This window comes from Mobula birostris, chromosome 12 (assembly GCF_030028105.1).
Source record: "Mobula birostris isolate sMobBir1 chromosome 12, sMobBir1.hap1, whole genome shotgun sequence".
NCBI classification, from domain to species: domain Eukaryota; kingdom Metazoa; phylum Chordata; class Chondrichthyes; order Myliobatiformes; family Myliobatidae; genus Mobula; species Mobula birostris.
The window spans coordinates 108,981,849-108,995,664 of NC_092381.1; the positions used below are offsets into that span (position 1 = coordinate 108,981,849).

Below are 13,816 nucleotides of genomic sequence, written 5' to 3' on the forward strand. Positions count from 1 at the left end.
CGATTCTGATATACAAAGTTATAAGCATTTCATGCATTGCACTGTACTGCTTCCACAAAACAATAAATTTCACGACGTACGTCAGTGATAATAAACCTGAATCGGATTATTAACCTTTTCTGGAATGAGGTGATAGACATTATAACCAAGTATGGCCCAAAGGAGCCCCAAGTTGACTTCCTCATCATTATTCTATGTGCAGACAGAAATTCATCGCCAGTGCATTGCCTTTAAGGGTGTTTTCCCTTTAACGCTGCCTGCGAACGCTGCCGAATCGGTGTCGGCCGCGCCGAGGGTGAATGGGCCGGCCCGGCGTCCCAGGGTGAGCGGGGCCACTCTTCCCCTCTCCGGAGGGGCTCTTTAGCTGCCGGGGCGGGGCGGGGTGGGGCGGGGGGAAGCGCAGGGCTCGGGGAGGGCTTTCGGTGGGAGACGTGCGCCGTCGCCCCGCAGGAAGCCAGCGTGTGCGGAGCGGGATTTGGCAGGGTGGTGGTGGGGGCACGGGCGGGGAATATGCGGGCGGCGAGACCCCCGGGCAGTGGGGGACAGAGGGAGGCAGCGGCCGGAGGGGGGCTCGCCGAGCCGGCGACGTGAGGGCAGTGCTGCCGCCGTGAGTCCGATCTGGGAAGCCACCGAGCCGGGGCTGCTGACCGGAGAAGGCCGGGGCCCGGGGTAAGGCAGGAGAGGGGAGACGAGACTGGAGTATCTCTGCCTCTGATAACTCCCACCCAGAACCTGTTTAAAGCCTTGACTCTGCTCCTTGTGGTCCGCGGGAGTATAGGAAGGGGAATTGGGTAAGGCAAGGCTGGGACCACATCGGAGAGTGTGGTTCTGGAATCCGGAGTATCACAGTCTGCTGGAAGAACTCAGCAGGTCGAGCAGCGTCTGGGAAGGGAAGTGGGCAGTTGGCATTTCAGGCCGAGATTCCTTGATCTCCCCTCTTAACTTTCACCCAGTCATACCTCCCCCCTCTTTCGCCTGTTTCCCTCTCTCACTTTACCTTCTTACTTGCCCATCACCTCCCTCTTGTGCTCCCCCTTCCCTTTCTTCCATTGCCTCCTGTCCTATCAGATTCCCCCTTCTCCAGCCCTTTATCTCTTACACCAATCTACTTCCCAGATTTTACTTCACTCCCTCTCCCCCTTCCTGATTTCACCTATCACCTACCACCTTGTATGTCTTCCTCCCCTTCCCCCACCTCCTTACTCTGCCTTCTTCCCCCTTTCTTTCCAGTCCTGAAGAAGGGTCTCGGCTTGAACAGTTTACCCTTTTCCACAGATGCTGCCTGATTTGCTCGGTTCTCCCACCTTTCTTGTTTGATGCCCTGTGGTCCGAGCCTGGCCACGAGTGCATGGTCTGTCCAGACCCTTGAGAAGGTTGAACTCTTGTCTTCTGTTCAGCGACACGCTTGGAGTCCAGGCTCTGAGGACCTAGGGCTGGTGGGGTGGGGGACAATATGCAGGTTGAGTTGTTGCGGTGGGTGTCCGCTATGGAGCGAGGTGGGTTGGAGACTGGTGCTTGTGGGTTTAGTCATAGTCATACTTTATTGATCCCGGGGGAAATTGGTTTTTGTTACAGTTGCACCATAAATAATAGTAATAGTAATAAAACCATAAATAGTTAAATAGTAATATGTAAATTATGCCAGGAAATAAGTCTAGGACCAGCCTATTGGCTCAGGGTGTCTGACCCTCCAAGGGAGGAGTTGTAAAGTTTGATGGCCACAGGCAGGAATGACTTCCTATTACGCTCAGTGTTGCATCTCGGTGGAATGAGTCTCTGGCTGAATCTACTCCTGTGCCCACCCAGTAGATTATGTAGTGGATGAGAGACATTGTCCAAGATGGCATGCAACTTAGACAGCATCCTCTTTTCAGACACCACCATCAGAGAGTCCAGTTCCATCCCCACAACATCACTGGCCTTACGAATGAGTTTGTGGATTCTGTTGGTGTCTGCTACCCTCAGCCTGCTGCCCCAGCACACAACAGCAAACATGATCGCACTGGCCACCACAGACTCGTAGAACATCTTCAGCATCGTCCGGCAGATGTTAAAGGACCTCAATCTCTTCAGGAAATAGAGACGGCGCTGACCCTTCTTGTAGACAGCCTCAGTGTTCTTTGACCAGTCCAGTTTATTGTCAATGGGGGAGAGTTAGGTGTTTGACTGAGTGCATTTTGATGTTAAATTTCTTGGGGTCCTTAGCTCCTGCTGGAGCATGGGCCACTATCGATCTCCCGTCTCCATCGTCCAAAGTCAATGGTATGGTTGGAATTCAGCAATGTTTCTGTAATGCACTATGCAGGGTATCAGCTGATACGGCTTCACCAGAGCCCTGTTCACTGTCCTTGCCCGTGTCCACCTCTCACAATGGCTTGGATTTTGAGTGGCATCTCTGGATTCACTGACCAAGATGAGCTTTATTTGTCACATGTGCTTGGAAACGTACAGTGAAGTACGTCGTTTGCATCAATGACCAACACAGTCTGAGGAGCTGGGACACTGAAAGTGTCACCCTGGTTCCAGTACCAACACAGCGTGCCCACAACTCACTGGACATCTTTTGGATGTGGGTGAAAACGGAGCAGCTGGAAAACCAAGCCTCCTGAGTTCCCCAGGGAGTGGGCATTTAAGGATGTGTGATAAATGCTGGCCTTCCCAGCACAACCGCTCTGAATGGAACACAGACAAACACAGGTGATAGGCAGTCACGCATAAATCTAGTCAGGGATTTGGGAGAAGTTTCTTTTCCTTGCAGAAGAAGGGGGTGAAGGAAAGAGCTGAGAAGGGTTACAAAGGAGAAGAGAGAGAAGTAAGAAATAGTTTCCTGCAAGGAAGAGACAAGATACTACAGATCCTGGAATCTGCAGAAGCACACAATCAGTGGGAGAAAAGAAATAGTCAATATTATGGGCCATCAGGACAACAGATGTCTTCCTACAGCTGTGTATGGTGTGTTGTCCTTCATTAAGTTCAGGAGCCGTGAGGTAATGTTGCAACCCTATAAAACCCTGGTTAGACCACACTTACAATATTGTGTTCTGTTCTGGTCACCTCATTATAGGAAGGACGTAGAAGCTTTGGAGAGGATACAGAGGAGATGCTGCTTGGATTAGTGAGCATATCTTATGAGGATAGGCAAGGGCTTTTCTCTTTGGAGCGAAGGGGGATGAGAATTGATTTAATGGAGGTGTACAAGATTATAGGAGAGCTAGATCAAGTAACTGGCCAGAGACATTTTCCCAGCATGGAAATGGCTAATATGAGGAGTGTAATTTTAAGGTGATTGTTGGAAAGTATATGGGGGATTCAGAGGCAAGTTGTATTTTTTTTTCCCCACACAGTGGCGAGTGCATGGAACTTGTCAGGGGTGTGGTAGAGGCAGATACATTCCGGACATTTAAGAAACTCTTTGACAGGCATGTGGATGATAGAAAAATGAAGGGCTACGTAGGAGGAAAGGGATTAGATTGATCTTGGAGTGGTCCACAAGACTATAAGACATTGGAGCTAATGAGGCCAGTTGACCCTCGAGTCTGATCCCTTCATGGCTGATGAAAGTCTGCACAACATCATAGATTGAAGAGCCTGTACTGTGTTTTATATTCCAGCATCTGCTGTCTCTTGGTCTCATACAAGGCAGCTACTGACCTGAGCACAGCAAGAGTCCACTAACACGTGACTATAAACTGGGGGATGACCACAAGGCCCCAGATACTGGATTCCACTTGCGGGATCTTCCAAGTCCACCTGAGAGATCAGATGGGCTGAATGGCCTCTGTTCCGCTGTGAATCCCATGAACAGAGAAGCCAGCCCTGATTAGAATCCTAGACACCACAGTAGCGTACTGGTTAGCTCAGGGCATTCTGGAATTTGGAGTTTAATTCTGGTGCCGTTGTGTAAGCAGTCTGTGTGCCCTGCCTGTGGAATGCATGGGTTTTCCCCAGTGCCTGTGATTTCTTCCTGATGTCCAGGGACTGGTTAATACGTCATTGCAAATTGTCCCATGATTAGGTTTGTCAGGAGGTTGCTGGGCAGTGTGGCTCGAATAAAATAAAATAACTCATCGGTACCTTTGGACACCGCATGAGCTGAGTTGATTTATTTAAAGGTATCTGTAAGTGTTGGAGGTCACGTAGCCGGGGATCTGCTGACTGGATAATCCTGCCTAGGTTTAGTGTTTCCGCTGTCTGCTGCACTCTGTCAGGCCAAGCAGCTAATCTCCTGAGATGGGATTGTGTTGCTGAGGAAACATTCAAGTTAACTTTTCCTTCTAGGCCCCCTCCTTTTCGTCCATTTGTTATATGCCATGTCATATGACGTGGGCGATCGTGACCATGATTGGTCTTGGCAAATTTTCCTATGGAAGTGGTTTGCCATTGCCATCTTCTGGGCAGTGCCCTTACAAGACGGATGATCCCAACCATTATCAGTACTCTTCACAGATTGACTGCCTGACATTCGTGGTCTCATAACCAGATCTTGTGATGTGCACCAGCTGCTCATACGACCATCCACCGCCTGCTCCCATGGGTTCATGCAACCCTGATTGTGGGTTTAGGCAGGTGCTACACCTTGCCCAAGGGTGACCTACAGGCTAGCAGAGGGAAGGAGGTCCTTGCACCTCCTTTAGTAGAGACATATCTCCACCCCTTGCTAATCAAGACCCTAACAACCTCCACTTTAAGTATACTCAATGACTTAACCTCTGCAAGCATCTGGCAGTGAATTCCACAGATTCGCCTCCTTCTGACTAAAGAAAATCTTCCTCCTCTCTGTTCTTGGATCACCTACTCCTCGCTGCTTGTAAAAAAGGCACAACAAAGACTCTTCTTCCTCAGAAAGCTGAAACAGGCCAAACTTCCACAAAAGCTGTTGCTTAACTTCTACAGAAGCACAATTGAAACCATCCTGACCAACAGCGCCACAGTGGTATGCCAGCTGCACGGCCGCTGAGCGACACGACCTGCATCGCGTGGGGAATGCGGCCCAGCGAATTGTCACGGTGGAGCTCCCAGGACTGGACACCATCTGTTCCAGCAGACTCAGGAGGAAAGCAATCAGCATAACCAGAGACACCACACACCCCGGCCACTCCCTGTTTGACCCACTGCCATCCAGCAAAAGGATCAGGACACTAAAAGCCAGAACAAATAGACTGAGGAACAGCTTCTATCCCAGAGCTGTGGCCTCCATCACACCACTCCCAAGAACAATGACTGAAACTGTGAGCACACAGAAGGACTCAAATATTTGCACTAACAGCACTTCGTGCATTACTGCAACTTATTTTCTGTTACTTATCTATTTAATACTGTTTTTCTATTACTGTCTTGTTTTTATCTACCGCTTTATTTAATTGCCTGAGAGGAAGCCAAACAGAGTTTCATTTTACCTATGTATAATGACGATAAAGATCTTTCTATTCCATTCCATTCCATTCCATTCCATTCCATTCAATTCAAATCAAAACAAGCTTTGACCCTTTCTCAGTTCTTGGCTGAAAACACCCCAACAGCATCCTTTGATCAAATTGAATCCAGATATACAGAAAGCAGAAGTGACATTTTAATGACTTATAAAATCTGTTGGTTGCTGTTCTTGCCCCTGTATTTCTTGCCACAACTGAGGCCATTTTGGCCCATCCATTTTCAGGGAAATCCCATTATTTCCCTTGTAAAATATTCTCTCTCATGTGTCTAGTGACCCGGGTTCAGTTCCCTCCACTGCCTGTAAGGAGTTTGTACGTTCTGTCTGTGACTGCGTGAGTTTCCTCTGGGTGCTCCAGTTTCCTTGTACAGTCCAAAGGCATTGGTTTTGTAAATTGTCCCGTGATTAAACCGGTGGGTTGCCGGGTGTTGCAGTTCGGTGCAGCAGAAGAGCCTGTTCCATGCTGTATCTCTAAAATAAATTGGGTGACGCGAGGTTGTTGGGCTGGAAGGTTCTGTTACCGCACTATATCTCCTTTTTAAAAAAAACACTCAGCTCTAATCCCTCTATTCTGAGCCTTGTGTGAATTCATTCATCTCCTCAAATGCCTGGCCTTTCCTTGGTGCATGGTCTCAAAGAAGCTGAATTCTGTCAAGCTGGGTTCTTCCATGGAATGGAGTCCGGGGTCTGAGGGTCTTTGGTAACATCACGGCTTGTGTGTGCGTGTACGTGACTGCCTCTATGAGATTTGGGATGGTACCAAAGTTCTGGGCCTTCATTTTATGGATTGGACTCTCGGTTTTATGTTTTTATATTCTGTGGTTTCACATCGTCTTAAATGTGCTAGAACAGCTCTTGGATGTCTCCGAACAAAGGTCTTTCATGATCATGACACCTGAACAGACGCCAAAATGTTAGTGTACGAAGCAGTGGTAATCCCAGCGCTCCTGTATGCATCAGAAACCTGGACAACATACCGACGACATCTGAAGGCACTTGCAAAGTTCCATCAATGTTGTCTTCGAAACATCTTAAATATCAGCTGAGAAGATAGAAGAACCAATGTCAGTCTACTAAATGAAGCAAAAACAACAAGCATTGAAACCTACGTCATCAAGAACCAACTAAGATGGAGCGGTCATGTTGTTCGGATGAGAGACAAACGTCTGGCGAAACAAATCTTCTACTCCCAGCTTACAGAAGGCAAATGTAAAAGAGGTGGACAACAGAAGAGATTCAAAGACGTCTTAAAAGCCAACATGAAGAAATGTAACATCAACATCAACAATTGGGAAACCAATGCCAAGGACAGGAAACTCTGGCAAGCCATCATCTGAGAAGGAACAGCAACTTTTGAAGCCAACAGATGTGCAGAATTAGAAGAAAAGAGAAGAAAATGGAAAGAGAGGCAGAAGCCCGATCTGCCATCTGGAACTATCTGTCCTGAATGCAGAAGAACTTTCAAAGCCAAGATTGGACTCATAAGCCACTTGAGAGCCCATAAGTAGATCAACAGAACGAAGACCATCATCTTCGACCTCGAGGGATAGCCATGACGACGGTTTCACCTGTAATTGTTTAATGCCATTCCATGGCTGAGTGTAACACACAGACAGCCCAGCAAGGGCCACTCACCCCTATCTGTTGAGACCCTCCATTGGTTGGGTCAGCCATGGATGTTGCATCCCAGTTGTCTACGTGATGTGCCAGCCAGTGCAGTACAATATGAAGAGCAAGCTGTTGCCCATGTAGCAAGCTACCCGTCTCCACACAGCTGATGAATCCAAAGGAATGGTAGAGACTGATACAGTTTGGCACCAGTGGCGTCACAAGAGTTGCCGGTCAGCGTTGAACTCAATGTAGGACTACTTTAGGGACTCGAGCTCCAGATTTTTCCCTCAGAGTTAATTTCTGAACCCTTTGCCATGAGTGAATATAGCTGCAAGGCAGCTGAGGCTTGAGATAAAAGTTTTTCTTCTCCTAGATGAGCTGCCGGTCACAGCTGATGAGCCTTATCTGCCCAAAGCGACTGGTTTTAAGATAACAGTAACCCATCTTTGCCGCTTCTCCTGTCAGTAGAAGTGGTTCAGCCGGGTTTAGTAGCTCAGCCAGACGTGAAGGTCAGGAGCTGGACTTGGTTGTCAGAGGCTTTTTGAGAGACACACCATTGGGAGCATTTAATAGGTAGTGGGAGCTTGTCCCCATTACCATTACTATAACAAACTTAAGGAACCACTCATCTCTATGATTCTTTCTCAAGACTACTAGTTCCTCACTGAGTTGTTGGGTGCTTGGCAGATTCCCTTTTGAGCTTATAATGAGTAATGGGCGAGGGTTGAGTTTCTGGGGGTCGAATTCCAAATTGCCCTCAGACCTTTGGGCTGAGATTCTGGAGGCATTTCTCAGGAGTGTTCCCTGGTGTGGGTAGAGTTCTACGAGTTCCAACTCCTCCAGAGAGAATTTTTTGATGTAGATGCCATATTTGCCTGGAGTGTTTCAGTTAACATCTGTCTAGACCATATGGAGTCATAGAAAAGTACAGCACAGAAACAGGCCCTTCGACCCATCTAGTCAATTTCAAACCCATTTAAGCCGCCTTCTCCCATCAACCTGCACTGGGACCATAGCCCTCCCTACTCCGACTATCTATGTACCTATCCAAACTTTGCTTAAATGTTGGGATCAGGCTTGCATACACCACTTGTGCTGACAGCTCATTCAGCACTCTCACCACCCTCTGAGTGAAGGAGTTTCCCCTTTCACCTTTCAACCTTAACTCTGGTTGTAGTGTCACCCACCCTCAGCGGAAAAAGCCTGCTTGGGTTTACCCTACCTATACCCTCATAATTTTGAACGCCTCTATCAAATCTCCTCTCAATCTTCTACCTTCCAAGGAATAAAATTCCAGTCTATTCTATCTGTCCATACAACTCAGATCCTCCAGACCTAGTAACATCCTTATAAAATTTCTCTGTACTCTTTCAACTTTATTTACGTCTTTCCTGTAGGTAGGTGACCAAAACTGTGCACAATGCTCCAAATTAGACCTCACCAATGTCCCATACATACTTCAATATGACATCCCATATGCAGGCGCGCTCCCATCAGACGTTGGTTCTGAATGCTCCTCTCAGCTAATGCAGGAGATCTAAGCTGGACTTGCCGCTTGTTCTGCTTATACCAGTGACTGGGTAGACCCAGGAGAGGCACAGGATATTGCTGGGTGGGGGGTTGATGTTGGAGGGGGAAGGGATGCGGTGACGCGGTAAGATGACAGCCCTTGCTCTCCAGTTGAGGTGAGGAAGGTGGACTCTTTAATAACCTTCTCAGCCAGGAGTAGCCATGCCACACGGTGCTTGGCAATCTGTCTTCCTCAACAGTGCAGATCTAGCTTGTGTGACCATGTTGTGCTTCACCTTTCCTGTAGGAGTTACAGAGAAGATAGCTTGCTGTAAGTTGATCTTGCCCAGCTGACCAGGATGGTAAGTGGACAAAAACTCTTTTGTATTGGGTATGGCTTATCGTTAATACACCTACCAAGATACAGTGAAAAGCTTGTCTTGCACACTGTTAACACAGACCAGATCATTACACAGTGCATTCACGTAGAACAAGATAAAGCAATATAAAGTAAAAGCTACAAAGAAAGTGCAGTGCAGGTAATCGATAAAATGCAAGATAATAATGAGGTAGATTGTGAGGCCAAGGGTCCATCTTATCCAAGAGGTCCTTTCCGCATCCTGATAACGGGGGGGTAGGAGCTGTCCTTGAGCCTGGTGGACTGTGTTTTCAGGATTTTGTATCTTCTGACAGATGGCAGAAGGGAGAAGAGAGAAAGTCTGGGGTGGCTGGGGTCTTTATGCTGGCTGCTTTACTGAGGCAGCAAGAAGTACAGACAGAGTCCATGGACGGGAGGCTGGTTAAGCGTGGACAGAGTCCATGGAGACGAGGCTACTGAGCTGTGTTCACAACTCTGCAGTGTCTTGTAGTCATGAATGGAGGAAGTTGCTATACCAAGCCATTACGCATCTAGCCAGAATGCTTTCTATGGCATAGCGATAAGAATCAGTAAAGGTCGATGAGGTCTTGCCAAATTTCTTTAGCCTCTTGAGGAAGTAGAGGTGTTTGAGTTTTCTTGCTTTGATATCAGGGTGGTTGGACCAGGACGGGCTGTTGGTAATGTTGGCTACTTGAAGCTCTCGACCTCAGCACCACCATGTAGACAGGAGCATGTGCACCACCTCCCTTTCCGAACTCAATGACCAGATCATTGGTTTCGTTGGCATTGAGAGAAAGGTTGTTGTCAGGACACCATGTCACTAAGTTCTTTGTCTGCTTCCTGTACTGCAACTCATCATTATGCTATGTAATGTTTTAAGTTTTTCTTTTTTTGCATCAATTGAAGTTCACTTCTAGTCAGTGCCTTTCAATTTGATGTGGTAGTCAAACATTAACCTTCAAAAAGTTCAGAGCAAATTTATTATCGAAGGACACAGATGTCACCATATTCAACCCTGAGATTCATTTTTCTGTAGGCATACTCAGTAAATCTATAGAATAGTAACTATAGCAGGATCAATGAAAGATCAACCAGAGTGCAGAAGACAACAAACTGTGTGAATAAGTAAATAGCAATAAATAATGAGTACATGAGGTAATGAGATAAAGAGTCCTTAAGGTGAGATCATCAAATCTCCCCTCGTTCTCCTACGTTCCAGGCAATAAAGTCCAAACCTGTTCAACTTTTCCCTATAGCTTAGGTCCTCACATCTTAGCTACATCATTATAGTTTATTCTCTTGTGTTTTTTCAATCTTATTGGTATCTTTCCTGCAGATAGGTGGCCAGAACTGCACACAATACTCCAAAGTAGGCCTTGGGGTAACTTAATCTAAGTTTCCAACAATGAGGGATGTTGTACTTCTGTGCGTGATAAAGTTGGGTATGAGGGTGACTCCTGGAACTTCTGGAGGGATGTGTAATTGTTTGTTGTTTTTTTTCCGCGAAGAAAACTACCTTTAATTCCATCACACTGCACATGGTTGAATGCCCTAGTTGGGCAGTCTGTTATGGTTATTTTTCTATAGGTTTATTGAGTATGCCCACACGAAATTGAATCTCATGGTGGCATTAGGGTAAGTACTTTGATAATAAAATTTAGTTTGAACTTTGATCATATCTGTATCATGTTCCTGAGTCCCAATTCCCTGCTCCACGCTCTCACACGATCCTTGATACTTTTCCCTTTCCTCCCCCCAGTCGGCCGCTGTGGACCCCAACCTAAAGAGCCGCGAGGAGCAGGATGCAGAGCTGGACCGGAGGATTGAAGCTCTGAGGAAGAAGAACGAGGCCCTGATGAGGAGACATCAGGTGAGGCAGAGCTGGCAGCCATCTTACAGCCCTCAGCGGTGTAGGCAACCACTGTTTTTTTTAAAATAATACATTTTATAAGATTTGTACTTTTTAACAAACTCGTGTATTTTTCACACTCACTGGCAGAAAGCGGTATAGCAGCTAAACTAACGGTTTATCACCTTTCTCATTTTTCATTGGTTAAGTATCAGCACATTACCCACTTTTTGTAATTATGTAATTTATTAACGAGTTTATTCCTATCTAAGGAATTTCCCTTATCTATAAAAGTGATGGATTTTTCAGAGGTACCATCTTGGCTTCTTTATTCCTTTGCCTTTGCAGCCATACACCCCTTAGTGTTGGTTCTCAGCCCTCTATTTAGTTTGCTTAGTATTTGTATGTTTGTGTTCTAAAATAAACTAAAAGCTTGGAATTAAGATCTTAATGTCCAACAAGGGTGAGTGGGACGAGGGCGCCGAGTTGTGCCTGGCTCGTCACCTAACCCCGGGAGCAGGGCTCCACCCAGAGTGCTTACTTGGTGATGAAGCAACTGTGGTGCTTGCCGTTGTGTGCCGGCAGTGGGAAGGGAAGCCGGCGCATTACAGTGCCTGCCTCGAGCTCCCGGATATCCCAGCACATCTGGCAGCTGACGTGTAGTGTTGAAAATGTAGCAGGGCACTCTGTGTGCAAGCTGCCACTAATATTAATATGCAAATCAAATTATCTATCTTTTAACCTAATTTCATTTGAGTGGGCCCAGACCTCCCCCCCCCCCCCCCACTCCCCAGAGAAAACCTGCCTGCAAAACACACACCTGCATAACAAATATTGGGGGAATTCCACAGGTCAGGCAGCATCCAGGAGAGGAGTAAGGAGCCTGTGTTTCGGGTCGAGACCCTCTATCAGGACTTGGGTCTCGGCCTGAAAAGTTGGCTGTTTAGTCCCCTCCATAGATGCTGCCTGACCTGCTGAGTTCCTCCAACATTTTTGTGTGTGTGTGTTACTCTGGGTCTCCAGCATCTGCAAGGTCTTTTGTGTTTGAGAACCAGCCTGCTCTTCTTTGCAAAAGCTTCTACTTATTATTAGTAGTGCGATCACCTGAGTCGGGTATGATCTCCTAAGGCTTAGGAGAACAATCTTGGGACCAAGGGGTTGTCTATTGGTGGGTCCTCAGGTGGCTGTGGAGGTTGATCTGGGATCTACACATTCTGGTGCAGTGTAGGCGAGAGTAAGTGGTGGCTTCAGTCAGCGGTTGGGGCTTTCGGTTGTTCACTCTCTCCTTTCACAGCTGCCGCTTGTCCTCTGCGGTACAGTGGAGGTCGCTCTCATGTAGCACAGCTCCCTCTGGAACAGATTTCCTCCAGGTGTATCTACTGAGCGCACTTCCTTCCCAGTTTTTAAATGTAATATTGAATTTCTTCAGGCAACACACATCAAAGTTGCTGGTGAACGCAGCAGGCCAGGCAGCATCTGTAGGAAGAGGTGCAGTCGACGTTTCAGGACTGCACCTCTTCCTACAGATGCTGCCTGGCCTGCTGCGTTTACTTTGATGTGTGTTGCTTGAATTTCCAGCATCTGCAGAATTCCTTTTGTTTGAATTTCTTCAGGCTGGTATTTACATACATTTTATTCCATATTCGTACTTTAACCTCTTGGCTTTTTTTATTTATTTCGTTGTTTGTTACATTTGTCGAATGTTTTTTATTGCATGTCCAACACACCGCAGCTAACTCCTAAAAGATGTAAACGTTATCATCGCTGTTTTTTGTTGTGAGGGAGGGGGCTGGGACTTTGGGGTTTTTGGGGCGGGATGTGGGCAATCTGTTTAGTTTTTAGTGTGAGAGAGGGGGTGGGGTGTTTTGGGGTATGTGAGTTTGTAGGGGGTGTAGTGATGGCTTTTCAACAACTCCCATAGTTTTTGTATGTCTTGGCTACCTGGAGAAGACAAATATCAGAGTTCTATTGTAATGCATACTTTTACAATAAAGTTAACCTTTGCAACTTTGAAATGAACCTTTGCATATGGGAAATTAAGTTGATCTATGATACTCCTTAAGCCCAGCACTCCTACTGGGGCATAGGTTGCTGCCGGCAGCTCACCCAGGGTCTTCTGTCTTCATCCAGTCTTACATGTTGCCCTCAGGTGTAGCCCATCATATTTCTTCTTGGTGAAGATCCTTCCTCTGCCAGGAATGAGACCTTGGGAGTTTCTGTTGCCATTCCTGTGGCTCTGGGTTTTTTACGGGATGGCTTTGCTAGCCTATGCCCAACCCTTCTGCTTTCTCGGCCAGGCTTAGGAATGTCCATGGTGGAGTTAATCCCTGATATGGCATGCTATCATGGTCATCATTGTGTGCAGTGTCGTATGACATCGTCATTATGTGCCGCGTCGTGGTCTTTCCATGACCATGGTTGTTCTTTGGCAAATATTTCTGTAGCAGTGGTTTGCCATTGCCTTCTTCTGGGCAGCGTCTCTACAAGACAGGTGATCCCCAGCCATGATCAATACTCTTCAGAGATTGTCTGCTTGGCCTCAGTGGTCACATAACCAGGGCTTGTGATATGCACCAACTGCTCATACGACCATCCACCACCTACAACCGTGGCTTCACATGATCCCGATAGTGGTGGTGGGGAGTGGGTGCTAAGCAGGTGCTACACCTTGCCCAAGGATGACCTACAGACTAGCCAAAGGAAAGAGCACCTTACACCTCCTTTGGTAGAGACATATCTCCACTCCGCCCACCAATCTCCACTCCACCACCCAAGCATACTATATTTCTATTATTTAGTGATTCACCTGGAGTAGGCCCTTCTGGCCCTTAGATTCATGCTCCCCCAGCAACCCCAATTAACCCTAACCTAATCAGGGGGCAGTTTACAATGACAGTTAACTTACCTGGTATATCTTTGGACTGTGGGAGGTAACCCCACACGTTCCACGGGGAGGACGGACAGAGACTCCCTATGGAACAATGTCAGATATGAACCCCGGACTCGAATGCCCCGAGCTGTATAGTGTCGTGCTAAC

The 13,816-nt window shown here is 47.1% G+C and overlaps 1 protein-coding gene across 4 annotated transcripts in view; it reads left to right on the forward strand.

The window, feature by feature from the left end:
* Nucleotides 1–238: 238 nt before the first annotated feature.
* The window catches only part of ccdc9 (coiled-coil domain containing 9), a 96,863-nt gene continuing 83,285 nt past the window's right edge, over nucleotides 239–13,816 (forward strand). For 3 of the 4 annotated variants that reach the window (XM_072274447.1, XM_072274451.1, XM_072274450.1), the window contains exons 1-3: nucleotides 239–322; nucleotides 8,859–8,913; nucleotides 10,690–10,800. In XM_072274447.1, the coding sequence (XP_072130548.1) occupies nucleotides 8,911–8,913; nucleotides 10,690–10,800 (114 nt within the window). In that variant the 5' untranslated portion in view covers nucleotides 239–322; nucleotides 8,859–8,910. Of the gene's footprint in view, nucleotides 323–509; nucleotides 670–8,858; nucleotides 8,914–10,689; nucleotides 10,801–13,816 lie in introns of those variants that run through there. The other variant, XM_072274449.1, reaches the window with a different exon arrangement.